The 21,026-nt window shown below is 39.7% G+C and overlaps 1 protein-coding gene across 2 annotated transcripts in view; it reads right to left on the bottom strand.

The window, feature by feature from the left end:
• Positions 1 to 18,417: 18,417 nt before the first annotated feature.
• USP15 (ubiquitin specific peptidase 15) overlaps positions 18,418 to 21,026 on the bottom strand; it is a 138,654-nt gene continuing 136,045 nt past the window's right edge. For both annotated transcript variants that reach the window (XM_065399947.1, XM_065399954.1), the window contains one exon: positions 18,418 to 18,603. In XM_065399947.1, the coding sequence (XP_065256019.1) occupies positions 18,418 to 18,603 (186 nt within the window). The remainder of the gene's footprint in view (positions 18,604 to 21,026) is intronic.

Raw genomic sequence — 21,026 nt, 5'->3', positions numbered from 1 at the left:
CATCTAACAAGTGGGGTAAATGATATTCTGGGTAAGAACATAAGAGCATGTAAGAACTGGCATACTGGGCCACACCACAGTCCATCTTAGCAAGTATCTGTCTCCAACAATAGCCCATACCAGAGCTTCAGGGGGAAAGTACAGAGCAGGGCAATTTTGTAATGCTCCACCCGTCTTCCACTCTCAGTTTCTGGAAGTCAGAGGTTTGGTTTCACCCCAACCATCGGGTTCTGTCCTGACCATTTTGGCTAATAGCATTGATGGACCTTTCCTCCAGGAAGTTATCCTGTTCTTTTTTGAACCCAGCTATACTTTTAGCTATCACAACATCCCATGGCAATGAGTGGCATAAGTTCGTTGTGCATTGTGTGCAAGAGTACTTCCTCTAGTTTGTATTATACCTGTTGTCTATTAATTTCATCAGGTGACCCTGGGTTTTGTATTGTGTGAAAGGGTAAATAACACTTCTCTATTTACATTTTCCACACCATTCGTGATTTTATAGACCTCTATTGCAGGGGTTCCCAAACTTTTTCCCCTGAGGCCCACCTGTGCAGTTGCAATAGGCACTGTGGCCCACTATTAACACTTCCTGAGGAAAATTATTAATTTAAATTACATACGTATAAACTATAATACAGTAAATAATGTATGTTTCCTTTTCATTTTAAAGTAAACAATTGGAATGATGGAAAGCCCTAGCAATATGCACTCAAAGAAATGCTTCAAGATCTTTGAAACCAAATAGTTTTAGTAAAATTATACTTTAAAAAAATGTTGAGAGCAAAATTGGGTATTCAAATAGGGAAAACATAATTTTGTTTAAAAGTGAACTATAAGCAATACAATAATGTAACAAAACTGCTAAAAAAGATAGTGTTACTTGAGTTAAATAGTTTTCCAACTTTGAAAACTATATTATGTATTCAATTTTTTTAGTGTAAAATCTGGATTTCTGTGCTGTGTCAGTAAAGACCCAACCCTATTCTCTACTAATTAGAAAAGAATCAAATATTGTACATAAAATATAAAATAACTTGCAGACCAGGCGTCTTCTTAATGGGATGGATGTGCCTGCTTCTCGTTGCACAGTTTTTCCAGCTGGGGACATATGTTAGTGAGGCTCAACCTGATTTCATCTTTAATTTTCAGCTCAATTTTCTCACACTAGAAGGAACATAATTTCTCTCATTCTTCCATAGCTGTGTTCGCTGTGCAGTGTTAACAGGCATAAAAAGCATGATTTTGTCATTAGAGTCTGCAGATATGACTGAATACACAACAGGAGCAGATCTGTTGAGTAAGGGCTTGTCTACACATGGAATTATTCCAGAATAGTTTTGGAAAAAGGGAATAGCTATTCTGCTTTACATTCACACTGTACCTTATTCCAGAATTATTTTCCTGTGTAGTCAAGCCCTATAAAGATGCAGTTATTTCTATTATAGTCACAGGTATTTTTAGTAAAAAAGTCATGGACAGATCACAAGCAATAAACAAAAATTCACGGCCCATGACCTGTCCATGACCTGTACTATAAATACCCCGACTAAATCTTAGGTTCCCTGGTGTGCTCCCAGGCACTGCAGCTGCTTGGGGAGGGGCCTCCGGGGCACCGCTGCTGCTGCTGCTCTAGGGGGGAGGCTCCAGGGGGGCAGCCCGGGGCTCTGCTGCAGCTCCGGAGGGGGGATGGCCCAAGGCCCCACTGTAGCTCCAGGCCAGCGCTTGGGACTGTTGCTGCTCCAGCGGCGCCTGGGGCCAGAAGCCTGGGGCTGCCCAAGCAGCAGCCAGTGCAGCTGGCCCCGGGGCCATCCCAGCTGCTCGGGCAACCCGGGGGGTCAGCCACACTGGCTGCTGCAGAAGTCACAGAGGTCCCCAAAAGTCACTGAATTCATGACTTCCAAGACCTCTGTGAAAGACGTGCAGCCTTAATTATGGCCCTAGCCAAGACTGGAATCTTTTTGTCCTAGGCACTGTACAGCCACATAGTAAAAGACAGTCCTTCCCCCAAGTTGTTTACAGTATAAATAGACAAGTTGGGCAAAGGAAGGATTATTATCCTGATAGGTGGTTAACAAAGGCCCAGAGAGAATAAGTTACTTGACCAGAGTTACACACAGAATTTGTGACAGAGTTGGGACCTGAATTCAGATTTGCCTTAACCTCAGGACAAGCCTTCCTCTCTGTTTTGACAGTGGCCTTGTCTAAATTGAGAAGTGGCACTTGTTTGACTTAAATCAGTTTTTTAACCAATTTGACCTGGTGCAAATCCCTGTGTGGACATTCTTACTGCAGTTTAGAAGTGGCTTATTTTGGTTTAATCTAAGCCTGTTCCCAATCAAATTAACCTAAGCCAAAATAAGCCTGGTTTAAACCTAAAATAAGAGTGTCCACTCAACCTCTTGCACTCATTTAACTAAATCAGTTTAAAATCATATCTTAAGTTAAAGTAATGGGACTTTCTTGTGTAGACAAGTCAATGGTAGTAGTAGTATAAGGGCCCTACCGTCAATCAAACCCTAACCCCGCCCCTTGGCCCCTTAGTCCCTCCCACATGTCAGCGGAAGTCCCACCCCATGGGGGTATTACTTCCAGGGTCAAGGTGCCACCTGACCGGAAGCAAGGTGTGTCATGTGACCCCTCTAAGAACTCCTCCCACCACCCTCTACCAATCAGGAGGGGTTTCATCCCGACAGGACCTCGCCGAGAGGAGATTTTGACCAATCAGGGTGACTTCCGGGTTGGGGTGACCCCACTAAGAACTCCTCCCAAGGCCCTCCGCCAATCAGAGTGCAGCACCATTACCCCATAAGTCCCAGCGCTGGACAGAGGAGGCGGCCATCTCTTACCAAGGACACGTGTTTCCGAAATCACGAAAAGGCTGCTGAGAGGAAACCTGGACTCCTTCACCACCCCTGTGAGAACTTCGGACTTTGTTTTAGCCCCGAGGGTCTTTGACCATCCGCGGAGAAAGCGCTACATCAGCGACAGTTCTGAGGAGGAGGAGGGAGCGACTGAGGGGAGCCCTTAGGGCCAGCCGTTGCTGGATACGCCGGAACCCGACCCCAAAACCCTCGTGAGACACCCCGATGAGCATGGCGGTCTCTCTTTGTCCACCCCCTCAGAGGTGGAAGGCGATTGCGGCTCGGGGGAGTCACCGGCGGACAAGGTGAACGGAAAAGATGGTGCTCAGGTAAATGAATGATTAAGAAGCGGCGGTCGAGGAGGGGTGGGTAGTGGGTTAGTAACCGGGGGCTGTGTAAATTAAAAAACAAGCAGTGGGGGTGCTTACACGTTTTCTTTTCTGAAAATTTCTCAACAGCTCGACGATGCCTTTCTAGAGGACCCGGAGGCCCTGGACAGCGTTGCATCAAGCAGCAAAGATGAACCGGGCCCACCATGTTTTTGCTCAACGCTGATACACATTGTTGAAGAGGACTCTGAGCATGATGGCTATGAGGAGTTTAGGAGGCGACTTGGCATAGAACTAACTGAGCCAGTGCCACATCGTGAGCGTAAAAAAGTCATGCGGACTATTGTACGCGTTGCTGTTTATGCTATCCTTAAACACTGCCTTAGGGAAAAGCTTTTTGAAGATTGTGAGGGCTGTGTCATAGATGCGCCAGGCCAAAGGCACCATGACTGTGTGACTTGGACTTCAGTGGATATAAACATATCACACACACACTCACACACAAAACAGCAGCTTTATAAAACACACCAAACCCTTCTAACAAAACACAGATAGCCACAAACCACACCCCCCCTTTTTTTTTTTTTTAAATTTACGGCTACCAAGTTTTATATCACGTTTGTCCCCTCACCATTCTCTAACTTAATCCTTTTAGATTTCTTACAAATAGTCTTTTTCTTAAGCAGGGTTCTGTAACTTTTTGTGCGGACTAGACGGTCAATATAATGCTGTAAGCAGGTATCTTCCGGTTTTGTCATATTCTTTAAAACACGGTCAGGGTCTCCACTGAATTGCACAGCATTTATCAAGGTCACCCCTTGCGCTAAATGTTCTTGGGTTAGGCACAGACATTGCATAGCCAACCTATGGCAATAACAGTGTTTAATAAACTTTCCAAACACAGCTCAGCAGACAGGCCCTGGAGCTTGCAGTTTATATCCACTGAAGTCAAAGTCACACAGTCATGGTGCCTTTGGCCTGGCGCATCTATGACACAGCCCTCACAATCTTCCAAAAGCTTTTCCCTAAGGCAGTGTTTAAGGATAGCATAAACAGCAACGCGTACGATAGTCCGCATGACTTTTTTATGCTCACGCCGTGGCACTGGCTCAGTTAGTTCTATGCCAAGCCGCCTCCTAAACTCCTCATAGCCATCATCCTCAGAGTCCTCTTCAACAACTTGTATCGGCGTTGAGCAAAAACATGGTGGGCCCGGTTCATCTTTGCTGCTTGATGCAACGCTGTCCAGGGCCTCCAGGTCCTCTAGAAAGGCATCGTCGAGCTGTTGAGAAATTTTCAGAAAAGAAAACGTGTAAGCACCCCCACTGCTTGTTTTTTAATTTACACAGCCCCCGGTTACTAACCCATTACCCACCCGTCCTCGACTGCCGCTTCTTAATCATTCATTTACCTGAGCGCCATCTTTTCCGTTCGCCTTGTCTGCCGGTGACTCCCCCGAGCCGCAATCGCCTTCCACCTCTGAGGGGTTGGACAAAGAGAGACCGCCATGCTCATCGGGGTGTCTCACAAGGGTTTTGGGGTTGGGTTCCAGCATATCCAGCAACGGCTGGGCCAAAGGGCTCCCCTCGGTCGCTCCCTCCTCCTCCTCGGAACTGTCGCTGATGTAGCGCTTTCTCCGCGGATGGTCAAAGACCTTCGGGGCTAAAACAAAATCCGAAGTTCTCACAGGGGTGGTGAAGGAGTCCATGTTTTCTCTCAGCAGCCTTTTCGTGATTTCAAAAACACGTGTCCTTGATAAGAGATGGCCGCCTCCTCTGTCCGGCGCTGGGACTTATGGGGTAATGGTGCTGCACTCTGATTGGCGGAGGGCCTTGGGAGGAGTTCTTAGTGGGGTCACACAACCCACTTCCGGAGGGGTCACCCCAACCCGGAAGTCACCCTGATTGGTCAAAATCTCCTCTCGGCGAGGTCCTGTCAGGACAAAACCCCTCCTGATTGGTAGAGGGTGGTGGGGGGAGTTCTTAGAGGGGTCACATGACACACCTTGCTTCCGGTCAGGTGGCACCTTGACCCCAGAAGTAATACCCCCATGGGGTGGGACTTCCGGTGACAGGTGGGAGGGACTAAGGGGTCAAGGGGCGGGTTTAGTGTTTGATTGATGGTAGGGCCCTTATACTACTCATGGTCCCATTTTGGAGAAGAAACATGTTAAATTGCTTTATAATATGCATTTTGTTCCCAGAGAATACATATTATTAAATTACAGGATGTTTTATGGTGAACAGTGAGAGGAATCACAGTGTTGCTTCATGGCCAGCTGCCAGCTAAAATATCCCAGAGACATGTTATGATTCAGAAAGTTCCTCAGGGAACCATTACACATGCATGCTCCAAAGGCTGTCTCAGTCCCTTTTATTAAATTAAAGATATTAAGGTAGCTGATTACATTAATTGCAGGTGTCTATTCCTCCTATTCTATCCCAATGGCTATATGCCTAGTCCTAATCTGCAGTTAAGGACTCATTTCTCTTGCCAACGAAGAAAATGGCAAATCTATTGTTTTCAGTGGCAGCAGAACTGGGCCCCTAAGGATGGAGAATGCCAAGTTTACTTTCTCCTTTCAAGCCTTTTACTAATATTCCTGTGTGCATTATGAATATACATACAGAAATTATTGGATATAGTATATTTGAGTCACACTTCTATACAAATATGCGATATAGTAAATGGTTTCTATGGGTTACGTCTTCTGTAGGAATTTGTGGAGTTTTTCCACTATAGGAGACTGTAGAGTCAAGCTGGAGAGGATTTTGCCTTGCAGCAAGCTGTAAATGGATGCTGATACAGAAAGACAAAACTGGAAATGTGCAATAAAAACTAGGAATGAAGAAAGAGGCGTATATTAACATTAAATCCTTCTCATTGCTTAGGGTTAGGGTTAGTGTCAGCGGCACTGCTATGGGTACCCCCATGGCCCCACAGTATGCCAACATTTTTATGGCTGACTTAGAACAACGCTTCCTCAGCTCTCGTCCCCTAACGCCCCTACTCTACTTGCGCTACATTGATGACATCTTCATCATCTGGACCCATGGAAAAGAAAATTCCACCATGATTTCAACAATTTCCATCCCACCATCAACCTCAGCCTGGACCAGTCCACACAAGAGATCCACTTCCTGGACACTACAATACTAATAAGCGATGGTCACATAATCACCACCCTATACCGGAAACCTACTGACCGCTATACTTACCTACATGCCTCCAGCTTTCATCCAGACCACACGATCCACTGTCTACAGCCAAGCTCTAAGATACAACTGCATTTGCTCCAACCCCTCAGATAGAGACAAACACCTACAAGATCTCTATCAAGCATTCTTACAACTACAATACCCACCTGCTGAAGTGAAGAAACAGATTGACAGAGCCAGAAGAGTACCCAGAAGTCACCTACTACAGAACAGGCCCAACAAAGAAAGTAACAGAATGCCACTAGCCATCATCTTCAGCCCCCAACTAAAACCTCTCCAGTGCATCATCAAGGATCTACAACCTATCCTGAAGGACGATCCCTCACTCTTACAGATCTTGGGAGACAGGCCAGTTCTTGCTTACAGACAGCCCTCCAACCTGAAGCAAATACTCACCAGCAACCACACACCACACAACAAAAACACTAACCCAGGAACCTATCCTTCCAACAAAGCCCGTTGCCAACTCTGTCCACATATTTATTCAGGGGACACCATCATAGGACCTAATCACATCAGCCACACTATCAGAGGCTCGTTCACCAGCATATCTACCAATGTGATATATGCCATCACGTGCCAGCAATGGCCCTCTGCCATCTACATTGGCCAAACTGGACAGTCTCTATGCAAAAGAATAAATGGACACAAATCAGCCATCAAGAATTATAACGTTCAATAATCAGTCGGAGAACACTTCAACCTCCCTGGTCACTCAATTACAGAACTCAAAGTCGCAATACTCCAACAAAAAAACTTCAAAAACAGACTCCGAGAAACTGCAGAATTGGAATTAATTTGCAAACTGGACACCATTAAATTAGGCTTGAATAAAGACTGGGAGTGGATGGGTCATTACACAATGTAAAACTAATTCCCCCCCCCCCCCGCACTGTTACTCATATCTTCTTGTCAACTGTTGGAAATGGGCCATCCTGATTATTACTACAAAAGTTTTTTTTTCTCCTGCTAATAGCCCACCTTAATTGATTACACTCATTACAGTTGGTATGGCAACACCCATTTTTTCATGTGCTCTGTGTATCTATATCTTCCTACTGTATTTTCCACTGCATGCATCTGACGAAGTGGGTTTTAGCCCACGAAAGCTTATGCTCAAATAAATGTGTTAGTCTCTAAGGTGTCACAAGTACTCCTCGTTCTTTTTGATGAACAATTAGGTTTTCCCTTCCAGTATCTTTCTACTACAAAAGGAAACATATGGCTCTGTGTCATTGGTGTTTCTGGCTGTCTTCTAAATTCTCTATGACTTACCTCCATTTGGACCCTGCTGATGCACATTAACAGTTCATTAATGTGCTTTGATCTAATCCTCTTTGAAACAGGACTAGATCAAAGTGCATTAACAAACTGTTAATATGCATCAGTAGGGTCCACACAGACACGGTAGGGTCTAGTGAGGGGTAGATTCATACCCCACCTTGCCACAAACTATGTTTGTGGAGACAAGCCCTCTGTGAAAGCCTGCTAAGTCCTTTGTCTTCTCCTCTGCCACTTGAACCTATCCAAACTGCTTTGGTCAGCATACCAGGGGGTGGGAGATAATGTCAAATAGCCCAATTACAAATACTTAAAGGATAATGCAGAAAACCCACTGCTTTGAAATCTATTGTCTTCTGTCCTGTGTAGATGCCTACCTCCTGCTTGAATTAACCCTTTGTAATACTCCAGTAAACAACACAAAAACAATTGACATATATTAATAAAATATTACAGAAAACCCCACATCCTTCACGTCCATTTTACAGAAGAAGAAAAGTCAGAGTAATTAAGAGGCTTGCCCAGATCACAAGAAGTCTGTGGCTGAACGGGGAATTGAACCAAGGTCTCAAGTCCCAGTCCAGTGCTCCGTCCACTAGACCATCCTTCCTTCCCTTACATTATAGGTATTATCATATTGATTAGGTAATTGAACCAAATCTATCCCAGTTGTACCTGAAGTATCTCGGATGACTGAAAAAGTGATATTAACATAGAATACTTAGGTAATATACTATATTTACTATACATTAACTATATGCTAGAGACTTTCCTTGATACTTATTTACACTGAAAATCCTGTATTGGGCATCCCTGCCAATACATTAAAAGTTCAGTAAAACACTAGATTGCATGTTACTGGATAGAGGACCGACAGTGATTTTTGTGTCTCAAGTTAGCCTTTATCACTGTCTGAGTATCCACTGTTAGTGTTCTGGTTTAGAAAGTCAAAGTACTCATGTGGTGTATCAGAGAAATGATCTCAGTTAACATTTCCCCCCTCTAGATTTCTGGTTTCAATGGGCAGTGGATCCTGCTATATTCTCTCTACACTTAGCACTATCCTCCTGAATATATCATTCTGAGTGTCAAATATATAAAGGAAACATGGCTACCAACTATATCTGGAGAGTCCAGAATCTTAAACAAGGCCTCTAGTAGAACTAATCAGCGATGGAAATTGCCCTGTAGAAAATTCCAATACTGTGACAATTTTTTTTTGTCCTAAATTGGGATGAAATGTTGAAATATTGAAACTTTTGACAAACTAAAGTGTTCTGAAACTTTTTGATCCAGAAATGTCAGAATGTTTAGTTTTGACATTTTTGATCTAAATTAAAAGTTTTGAAATTCCAGCCTGGAAACATTTCAGTTCAATTTTCTTGATGGAACATTCTGCCAAAATCAATCTGTAGTTTAAAAGAATAAAACATTGCATACTCTTAATTCTACCCTGTATTAAATTGCAACATATTGCCAATCAACTTTCTATTTAATTTTTTTTTAATTTAACTTACTAGAGGAAAAATAATAGTAAATAGCGGAAAAAGTATTCGCTGAATATATTCAATGAGTATTAGCTGAGCAATATATTTGCTGAATAGTATTTGGTCATCTATAATGCTATTTAAATCTACAGATGTATTAACTGAATAAAATGATCTTTTAAAATGAAAGCTTTGATTCTGCAGAGGGAGATGCACTCACCCAGCAGAGTTTCCAATCTATAGTAGGTGAGTGGATTTTTCAGGCCCTGTTCTTTCATGCTGCCTGCTTATGCCTGAATCAGCCTCTCTTATATGCACCTCCTGCACAACCCTCCTCAAAACCAGATCAATATTTGACCATTTAATTGCCACTCAGGCAGGCCTATAACAAATTGTAACATCAACTATCCAGATTATAAACTCTTTAGGGTAGGGGGCTTGGATTATGAGCTTCTTGGGGTAATGGGGTCTGGGGGCTTGGATTATGAGCTTCTTGGGGTAATGGGGTCTTATCTTTCTGTCTGTAAAGTATCACACACACCTTTGTTGCTATACGAAGAATAATACGCTTCCTATTGAAACATTTCTTTTTCTACATTTCACTCAGAAGCCCTTCACCATATGTATATCTTTGCTCAGTTGCACATGCTGCTATGTTTACAATCAGTGACCCAACTCAGTATAAATCTTGTTGTTCAGATAACAAGGCAACACAGAAACAGAAAAAAACATACTTCATAGAAAATCTGGAAGACATCCAAAAAAACTAACGCCATAGAGCCATATGTTTCCCTTAATAGTAGATAGCTGCAAGAAGGGAAAACTCTCAAATCACTGTACAAATTAACCCTAACAATTAATACACATCATGCCAACCAGTCGTGACAGAAGTGTTTGTTATAACTGGCAGTCAGTCTGAACAGAATTACCCTCGGAAAAGCTTTTTTTTTTTTTTTTTTTTTTTTAAACCTGTCAAATATATTGAGGAAGCACAGTATTGCTGAACTTATGGCTGCATCTGCAATTCTTACGCTTTTTATATATATGGCAAGAGCTCTTAAAAACACTGTGTGGGTGTTGTACAAATTCACAAAATGAATGACCTTTGTCCTGAAGAATCATAGAATCGAAGGACTGGAAGGGTCCTCCAGATGTTATCTAGCCCAGTCCCCTGCACTCATGGCAGCACTAAGTATTATCTTACAAGCTAAATAGAGAAAGGAAACGACTGAAGGAAATTGGTACAACATACAGAGAAAGTCAGCAGTAAAACCAGCTGGTCATTGCGGGCCAGTGGGATTCAGCACTTTCCAAAAATCAGGTCCTTTAATGTGTCTCAAGTTGGGCACCCAAAAATTGAAGCACTCAAAATGACTCAAAATGTCTGAAAATGAAAGTTAATACGTTTAATAGATCTAAGCAAAATGGTTTGAAAATGTCACTGGAGACCAAGAGGTACTTTTGCACCTAGGAGAAATATATCAATCACATTCTGATACGTTTGTATATAGAGCTGGGCAAATAATTAATTTTTTGGTTTGCTGACAGTTAAGGCTGTCAAGAGATTAAAAAAATTAATTGCAATTAATTGCATGATTAATCTCACTGTTAAACAATAATAGAATACCATTTAATTTTTTTTGATGTTTTCTACAATTTCAAATATGTTGATTTCAATTACAACACAGAATACGAAGTATACAGTGCTCACTTTATTTTTGATTACAAGTATTTGCACTGTAAAAAACCAAAATAGTATTTTTCAGTTAATCTGATACAAGTACTGTAGTGCAATCTCTTTATCATGAAAGTTGAACTTACAAATGTAGAATTATGTACAAAAAAACTGCATTCAAAAATAAAACAATGTAAAATTTCAGAGCCTGCAAGTCCACTCAGTCCTGCTTCTTATTCAGACAATCGCTCAAACAAGTTTGTTTACATTTGCAGGAGATAATGCTGTCCGCATCTTGTTTACAGTATCACCTGAAAGTGAGAAGAGGTGTTCTCATGGCACTGTTGTAGCCGGCATCGCAAGATATTTATGTGCCAGATGCGCTAAAGATTCATATGTCCCTTCATGCTTCAACCACCATTCTAGAGGACAGGTGCAGAGCAGGGGACATACAACTCTCCCCCAGAGGTTCAGTCACAAATTTCATTAATGCGTTATTTTTTTAACAAGCGTCATCAGCATGGAAGCATGTTCTCTGGAATGGTGGCCAAAGCATGAAAGGGCATACTGTTAGGCAAGAGTTAAAATTCAGTTAGCAGCTGATACAGAAACCCACGTAACTAACAAGCAGAAATACCAGAATCCCAAGGACACTGACAACTGTAAACACTTGATAAACTTATATGGTCAAATGTCCGCCCAGTAACTCGGCTCTTAGAACAGAACAAACCCTCCCTTCACAGCCCTCCGGATATCTGTAAACACTCATCCCCACCCAACACCTTCGCCTTAAGGTAGTCATGGATAACTGATGTCATCAAAATAGTTTTGATGCATATGTTCTGTTCCTGTCACTGTCATGTTAAGTGCGTTCTGTCTCTGAAACAATGTTGGTCTCTGTAAGAACAAGATAAATGCAAATGAAGTGATAAGAGAAAGGTATATATTGGTCACTGTAACCCCACACCTTTGAAGCTGCTTGTCAGTCTTCCCGGTACCGTAAATAAACCCCCTTCAGTATTTTCTGTGCCTGCCTGATTCTTGAGGGAAAGAAATCTCTTTGCTTCACAATACGAATGTTTAGCACATCTGGCACGTAAATACCTTGCAACGCCCCGGCTACAAAAGTACCATGCAAATACCTGTTCTCACTTTCTGGTGACATTGTAAATAAGAAGAGGGCAGCATTATCTCCTGTAAATGTAAACAAATTTGTTTGTCTGAGCGATTGGCTGAACAAGAAGTAGGACTGAGTGGACTTGTAGGCTCTGAAGTTTTACATTCTTCTGTTTTTGATTGCAGTTATGTAACAAAAAAATCTACATTTGTAAGTTGCACTTTCACAACAAAGATTGCACTACAGTACTCGTATAAGATGAATTGAAAAATACTATTTTTTATCATTTTTACAGTGAAATATTTGTAACAAAAAATAATATAGACTTTGATTTCAATTACAACACAGAATGCAATATATATGAAAATGTAGGAAAAATCCAAAATATTTAATAAATTTCAATTGGTATTCTATTGTTTAACAGTGCAATTAAAACTGCAATTAATTTTTTTAAATTGTGATTTTTTTTTTGAGTTAATCACATGAGTTAACTGTGATTAATCAACAGCCCTACTTTAGATATATTTTTCCCCTCTATAAGCAATGTAAAATGTTGTTGCTAACATTAGCAGCTTTCTTAGCCTATCTTCACAAAGCTTCATAGGAGTCTCGATTAACAATTCTTTAGTATCACATAGAGCTTTAGGCCTATGTGTTAACACCCTCCTCCGCTTGTCACCGTAACAGTTTATTATAATGACACCTTTACCTCATTAATCTTTGGTGTGATTTGAAATGTTCATTTAGTAGCTCCATTTAATACCTTAAGGCAGTTTTTTTTTTTTTTGCTTTTGCACTATTATCTGTAAGTGGCAAAACAGAATTAATAAAGTATAATAATATTAACAAGAAAATTGTATCTTTTAAACGCATGGGAATTATCGATACTTCGGGATTACCATTTTGAATTAGACTTTCAATTGTTCCTTGGACTGGGCCATACTCTTACTAATTAAATAACATGATATTCTTTTTATCTTATAACATCTTAAAATTTAGAATTAAAGAATTTATGTGGACCTTGAATTGGGGTACATATTGGTCAAGATGTGTTTCTTTTGAAATACTATCAATTGTGGTTTCTTTTTTCCAAATTGAGACAGTGGTAACAACTGTGTTCAATGATAATTTTTCCTAGAGGTGTAAAATGGAAGTTGTTAGTAACTGGACATGTTAGAAAGCCATATTGGTAGTTTTTGTGGTTAGGTACCACACAGTCGTGTCCCCTTCATATTACAGGTTATCCTCACAACTGGATTATGCTATTTGGTGAGCCAGGCAAGACACAGTAGTGACTAACTCACTGACCTTGTTGGACCCTTCTTCTAGTCAGGCATATCCACAGACTGGAATTGTGATGCCAATCACATCACGCTTACATACATACAAATTTTCCTTAACAGAGCAACAGGCTGTGTGAGGGGCTCTTCATATTCTGGATTCATCACAATATACAAAATATTCCAGTATATGCAGGAGTTCCTTATTAATGTTTCCTTCCAGGTAACCTATTGAGTGGACAGCTGCCAACCTAACACATACTTAGCTGGAAGGATTAAATACAAAATAAAATAAATATATAGGAGACTGTTCATTGAAATACAATTAATTTTACATCATCGTCATTAAGATGTGGGGTTACTGATCCCAAGTTAGCCAAAATACCAGTTTTTTGAGTATTTGAAATAGCAATTGAGTTATTTTAGAACAGCATTTCTCAAATGCAACCATCAGTGGAGCTTTTTGTGGCCATGACAGCCTCCAAAGAATGGGTGGAGATTGGGGGGACAAAGCAGCAGCCCCTCCCTGCAGCGCCCAGCTGTTGCTCCTGAATAGCTGTTACCAATGGCAGTGAGATGCGCCGCCTTGGTGTTTTTGCGCTAGCGTAACCAGCAGGGATCGGCACCCCGCACCAAGCAATCTCCTCAGGGGCTCTGGGCAGTGCTTCTGGGGACACAAGGCCAGTGTGTGTCGTGCCAGAGGTGGCTCGTCAGCGGAGGTGGCTGCAGCATTCAGTCACCAGGGACCTCTCCAAACTAAATAATTCAACGTAGACACCATGCGTCTGACGAAGTGGGTATTCACCCACAAAAGCTTATGCTCCAATACGTCTGTTAGTCTATAAGGTGCCACAGGACTCTTTGTCGCTTAATGTAGACACCAGTACATTGTTAGATTTAAATCCTATAATTTAGATCAATTATAAATTTTAGGATAAAACGTTGTGTTTTAAACCTTGTTTTAAAAGCATAATTAAAGAGAAGAAAGAAAATAATGAATAATAAGCCAGTGGTTAGCTATTAAAGAAATATCAGAAAGGAAAGAGTTTGTAAAGGCATTAAAATTAGCAAGGTAAATAGCAAAGCATTTGAACATACAAGATCTAGGACAAGTTATTTTAGCTGTTTTTGGAAGAGGTCGCCTGTCTGCATTTAGCATGATTCATGGAAGCTTCCCGCTTTGTTACACCGAAGCTATTTTTTGGTAACTGTTTGCGCCTTTCTTTGCCTTCCTAAGTTTCTACTTTTTTTGTTTTTTTTAAAGTATGCTGTACTCTTATTAATCTTATCTCTTGCTTTTTGTAAATTGTGAGAGAGGAAGCAGGTTCTGTTTCTAACACTCAAGTTGCCACTTGAACTCTTTAGGTTTTTTTTAAACCTTTGTTCTCCGAGTTATATAGAGAACAAGCACAACCATAGGGCATTTCCTACATTTTGCAGGTGGAGCAAATATAATACTCCCTGATTCCAAGCATATATATTTAAGCAGTTGCAAAAATAAGTTCACAAAAACAGATTACCACCTTTAGATATATTTTCATTCTAAGTAATGTAAAATCTGCTTGTTAACATTTTTTATGATCTTTCTTAGCCTAACTTCAAAGTTTTATGTGAGTCTTAATAAACAAACCTTTAGCATAACTTAGAGCTTCAGACCTATACATTACCACCTTGAAAGCAAAAGTACTGAAATTTTGTTTCTAATCATTCTTTTAAACTACTGTCATGGCAACTTGACAACATGGAAAAGTGCTCCTGGAAAAACATACTTAAGTTGCTAACAAGTCATAGAATTGTAGAAATGTAGGGCTGGAAGCGACCTTGAGAAGTCATCAACCTCCCTGGGTAACCTATTCCAGAGCTTAACTACCCTTATAGTTAGAAAGTTTTTCCTAATATCTTTTCCTAATATCTCCTAAATCTCCCTTGCTGCAGATCAAGCCCCCTCTGCATACAAAATACAGCCTATGTTGCCTGGAAATCCCTTCTACTTGGCCACAGCCTGTTTGCCAGCAAAATGAGCGTTTCCAAAGTAAGCTCTTAAAATGAATAAACAAAACTACTATACATAAATGCTGATACTTCAAAAAATCCAAGGGACTGGACCGATGCTGAGCTGTGGCTAATGACTGCTCAGCGTAGCAGAAGGGGATACACATACGCTACCAATATGGGAACATGTATTGCAGTCCAGCTAGTCGTGGCCCAAAACAGATGAGATCAAATAATTTCGGTCTGTGTCCCACCCTAAGAAAACATTTTGAAGCCACTGTTGCATATTTTTCAATAGCCACTATACTGGTGATATTCACAGAAATGTTTTTCAAGGCAAAGGGGAAAAAAAGACTTCAAAAAACTCCAGGTGTGCCAAACAAGGACTGGGTGGGAGAAAAGTGACAGAGTTGGGAATCTAGGTCTCCTGAATGCAAGCCCACTTCTCACACTACTAGAATCACGATATGGGGCTTTTTCAGTTATCAGAGGCAACATATAGGAATGTTGCCAAAAATAAGTAACATCTTTAGAGACAGTGCAAAAAGTAAGCAATATTTTCTATCAGAGAGGTTGAAATTTACAACCAACTGAAAAACTTAAGTATCCGTGTTAGTCTGGATCTGTAAAAAGCGACAAAGAAAGCTTATGCTCCAATAAGTCTGTTAGTCTATAAGGTGCCACAGGACTCTGTCGCTTTTGAAAAACTTAAATTTACCACCAGCAATGGAGGCAGTAAGTGTGGGCTACAGATTTAGGTTCTTCTCATAAGCTTGAAGTTCAGTATCTGAAAAATAGGTTGCTTTAACTATTTCATTTAAATAATATTTAAACATATTTTTCCAAACATTACAACTCAGAAACTAACTTTTCTCATACATTCAGAATTAGAGCCACATTTCCTATGTCTCAAACTTATGTCAAAGTTAAGATGGCACCTTATTTTTGAGTGCTAATTATTCTTTATTACAGCTGAAAAACTACATTTTTAGTGTCAAGTATCAGAGGGGTAGCCGTGTTAGTCTGAATCTGTAAGAAGCAACAGAGGGTCCTGTGGCACCTTTAAGACTAACAGAAGTATTGGAGCATAAGCTTTCGTGGGTGAATGCCCACTTCATCAGACTGCTTTTTACATTTTTAGTGACCATCTTTATAATAGATGTAGTGATTTAGATCTCTTACATCGTGTGACATATTAACTTTAAGAATTTATCTTACTGCCTTTTGGGCCTCTTGGAACTAGACATATGGCAGAAAAAAACAAGTCATTTCACATGTTCTACCTGTTGTCTGGAAATACCACGCATCTTATTGTGATTAGGCATTAATGACCATGTTGTAACCAAAGATTATGTAGGTTCTGGTAGCATTTGGTCATCTACCCATTAAGCAAAACCTTTTGGCAAGATTTATTTTAGTAAGAAATTGAAAGACTAAATAAGGCCTTGAATAGCTTTATTGAAATCTGTATTAAATAAACATGCGCATTTCAAATGTAAACCCAAGTGAACTCAAGTGCAGACAAAATTTTAACCTCTGTCATGCAGGAGGTTAGTTTACATTAAAAAAAAACTCAGAAAGCAGCTTTAAAATACCAGGATGAAACACCAGCTTTAATATCAAGGTATAATGCAAAGCCATGTCCAACATACCTCATTTATATCCTGGTCAAATGCAATTTTTTAAACTTTTTAATGCTAACATAAATAAATAATTTACCAAAATGTGCACTCACAGAGTGAACTTTTATTTACAATACACAATTTATAACCTATTGTATTTGATTAGTTCAAGTGAAGAACATCATACTTTTTGCTTTTCATAACAGTGGGACACAAAGCAATTCTTCAGGTAGTAGATATGTGAAGTGTGCCCCCACACTTAAGAGCTCCTATCAAAGGCAGTATTGTATACAAATCAACAATACATTCGTCCAACTAGATCAAAGGGAAAGCAGCAAATTAAAAATGTTTCAAACTGTCACACTTATTTTTGGCATCCTGGACTCTTGAACATGGTTAACTAAAATCCAATTCAAGGGTTGTATGCTTTATATACTGTACAGGTTCTGACTCTTGAACATGCAAATGCCAATTCTCCTATAATAAGTTACCTTTTGTGATAAGCTGTAAGGCTATGGTGAATTCCATCAGGAACACACACAGAAAATTAACAGACCTACCTTTAAAACCAATTGTTCATTAACAATTTAAAGGCAAGTTATGTGGAAAAAATTCTTTTATCTAAGCCTGACGCACAGTCATTACTATGGATACAGAATACTATTAAATCTGTCCCTATAACAAAGTAGTTTGAAAGCTGCCAAACTACCCACATGGGAGGGCGGGGGGGAGGGGGAGAGACTTACAGCACAATTTTAAATTTTGGAGTGACACCAGATTAAAGTTATGCATGGGTTATAAGCAAGATAACAGGAATTATAATGTCAACAGAATAGATCCAACAAGCAACAAGGGATACTTACATTTAATTGAAAAACGTTTGTTAATTCAGCATGAAATCCAGAACCTGTTCCACAGCAGCAATAAGATGAACATAATAATCTGGATGTTTAACTATACCACAAAAGGTTAAAACACCTTTTCAAGATATTTTCTTCTATCATGATTGAGTTTAAAATTGGTCAACATTAATTTCTAGGGAGAAACTTGAAAATTTGGTGTTTCAGGAATACTACTTCTCATATTTATGCCACATGTACTAGCTAAATAATAGTAGTACATGTGACAGCCTAATATACATGAATAAAATCATCCAAAAACTAGGCTCTCCACCGTAGTATTCTTGTAATACTAAGAAAATAAATGACCAAAGTCCACAAATTTAACATTTTAGTTATTAACTCACATCCCAAATGAAGAAAACATAATTCATCAAAACAGCAGCAGAAAACTTAAAAGGGGTTTATTTGTGATATCCTATAGATAGCTTGTGAATACAAGTCTGTAAATGTATTAGAGACAATTTCTGTTTAAGTTTTCATTGTGTTTCACTTCAAGTACTGCACATATTAAAATGCAATAAAGGATTTACATTCTGTTATCTGAAATTCCCCATCTCAGATTTTATTTTTAATTTGGTGGGCAATTTCATTCTTTCAATAGATATCTCCAATGAGAAAGTCTTTCCTTTTTATGGCTTCTAGGTCCTCTATTAGTTAGTGTGCATACAATTTTCATTTTCTATATCATTCTCATTCTCATTGCTGTCTTCATCGCTCTCTAATGGGACGCCTGTGGCAGCTGAAGCACATTGTTTAGTTTCCCGGTCAAGAGGGAAAAACCCAGTTCCACTGATAGTGTCCTGTCTCTGGTAGAAGAGCACATATGCTGCTTTGGACTGTCAAACAAGAAAATACAAACTGTTACTACCTTAATGATCATCAAAGGCAAATCTTTTGCTTTTTGGGAGAAGTTCTCCCATCAACATAGCGTTGTCTCCATGGGGGTTAAGTCATAATAACTATGTCACGTGGGGTGTGGATTTTTCACACCCCTGAGCAATGTAGTTATACCGATACAGGTCTGCAGTGTAGACCTGGCCTGAGTTAGTTTCCCAGACCTGAAGAGGAGCTCTGTGTAAACCTGAAAGCTCGTGTCTCTCACCAGCAGAAGTTGGTTCAATAAAAGATATTACCTCACCCACCTTGTGTCTCTAACATCGAGTGCTACCTTTATTATGAGTTTGTAATGGTTTTATGTTGGGAGTGTTGGATTTTCTAGGAAACAAGATTAATTCACTGCTCAGTACATTTTTTTTGAGTGGGTAGGGGAGGAAATTTGAATAAGTTTATAGTTAACTTAAATTCCACCCCCACAAAGAAGCCATATTTATCAGTATAAACATATGCCCTATATCACTGCAGTTTGCTCTTACAAACTACTGTAAGAGTGACAGATTACCCACCTAGAGAGTATACAACAACAAACAAAGAATCAAAGTTCCCCCACCCCCTGGCTACATTAAATCAAGTACAACAAATGAAGAATTATCAAGCAAGACAGAAATGAATGGCATGCAAAAATAAGCCCTTTAACATATTAAAATGACCCCTCTGCACACATGAGTGTCGATTCTCTCCCATCCTGTGTTGTTTTGGTCAAGAAGTAATGGGATTTTAACTAAGAAAATTTAGCACCTAAGTCACTTAACATTGCCAATTTGGAACACCTTCAACGTTTGCATAAGGAACCTAGAATTTAGCAGCTGGAGGTCACAATACTATATAATATATATATGATGAGTTGCACGGCTAGACCATTGAAATTTCTAGCACTAAATCCTAATTGCTATGACTCAAATAAACAAGGACAAGATTAATGGAACTCAAGAAACCTATCTATGGAGAAAGCACCAGAGGAAATGTCTAATCCAATTTATGGCAACTCCAGGGATTTTACCATATTATTGTCAGATTATTTTAAGAAATGTTCAGTGTTGTCAAAACTGACACCCTTAGTTTAATGGCATCAGTCACACTGAAAAACAACTTGAAGAAATCAGACAAATACATTTGGCAAGTATTGTTTAGCTCTGTTGTCTAGTAATGAATGTGTGCACTTTAATAAGGGCTCTCTTTCTCAGAGCGGCTCTTTCCACGTGGATGCTATAGTAAATAATCATGTATTTGATATCACAGTCTGTTGATAGGAAAACGACTGGTGTCGTAAGTTCAACATTATGTCTACACTTGTAGGTCTAAATGGGATAAAGAAAACAATCCTAGTGAAACAAAAACGCTGCATGTTAATGGAAAAAGTTTTTAAAGTACAGTAAATGTATATAATGTATAAATTAGGGCAGTCAAGCGATTCAAAAAACTTAATCATGATTAATCGCGCTGTTAAACAATAGAATACCATTTATTTAAAATATTTTTGGATGTTTTCCACATATTTAAATATATTGATTTCAATTTCAACACAGAATGCAAAGTGTACAGTGCTCACTTTATATTTATTTTTTATTATAAATATTTGCACTGTAAAAATAAAAGAAATAGTATTTTTCAGTTCACTTAATACAAGTACTGTAGTGCAATCTCCATCATGAAAGTTGAATTTACAAATGTATAATTATGCGCAAAAAATAACTGCATTCAAAAATAAAACAACGTCAAACTTTAGAGCCTACAAGTCCACTCAGTCCTACTTGTTCGGCCAATCGCTCAGACAAGTTTGTTTACATGTGCAGGAGATATTGCTGCCTGCTTCTTGTTTACAATGTCACCTGAAAGTGAGAACAGGAGTTTGCATGGCACTGTTGTAGCCAGCATCGCAAGATATTTACGTTCCAGATGCGCTAAAGATTTGTATGTCTCTTTATGTTTCAGCCACCATTACAGAAGACATGCGTCCAAGCTGATGATGGGTTCTGCTTGATAACAATCCAAAGCAGTGTGGACCAACGCATGTTCATTTCTATCTTCTGAGTCAGATGCCACTAGCAGAAGGTTGATTTTCTTTTTTAGTGGTTTGGGTTCTGTAGTTTCTGCAGAGTGTTGCTCTTTTAAGACTTCTGAAATCTCTCAGATTTTGGAAGGCACTTCAGATTCTTAAACCTTGGACCGAGTGCTGTAGCTATTTTTAGAAATCTCACATTGGTACCTTCTTTGCGTTTTGTCAAATCTGCAGTGAAAGTGTTCTTAAAACGAACAACATGCTCAGTCATCATCCGAGACTGCTATAACATGAAATATATGGCAGAATGCGGGTAAAACAGAGCAGGAGACATACAATTCTCCCCCAAGGAGCTCAGTCACA

This window comes from Emys orbicularis, chromosome 1 (assembly GCF_028017835.1).
Source record: "Emys orbicularis isolate rEmyOrb1 chromosome 1, rEmyOrb1.hap1, whole genome shotgun sequence".
NCBI lineage: Eukaryota > Metazoa > Chordata > Testudines > Emydidae > Emys > Emys orbicularis.
Note: the sequence above shows the minus strand (reverse complement) of the source record. Positions and strands in the feature narration are given on the sequence as shown.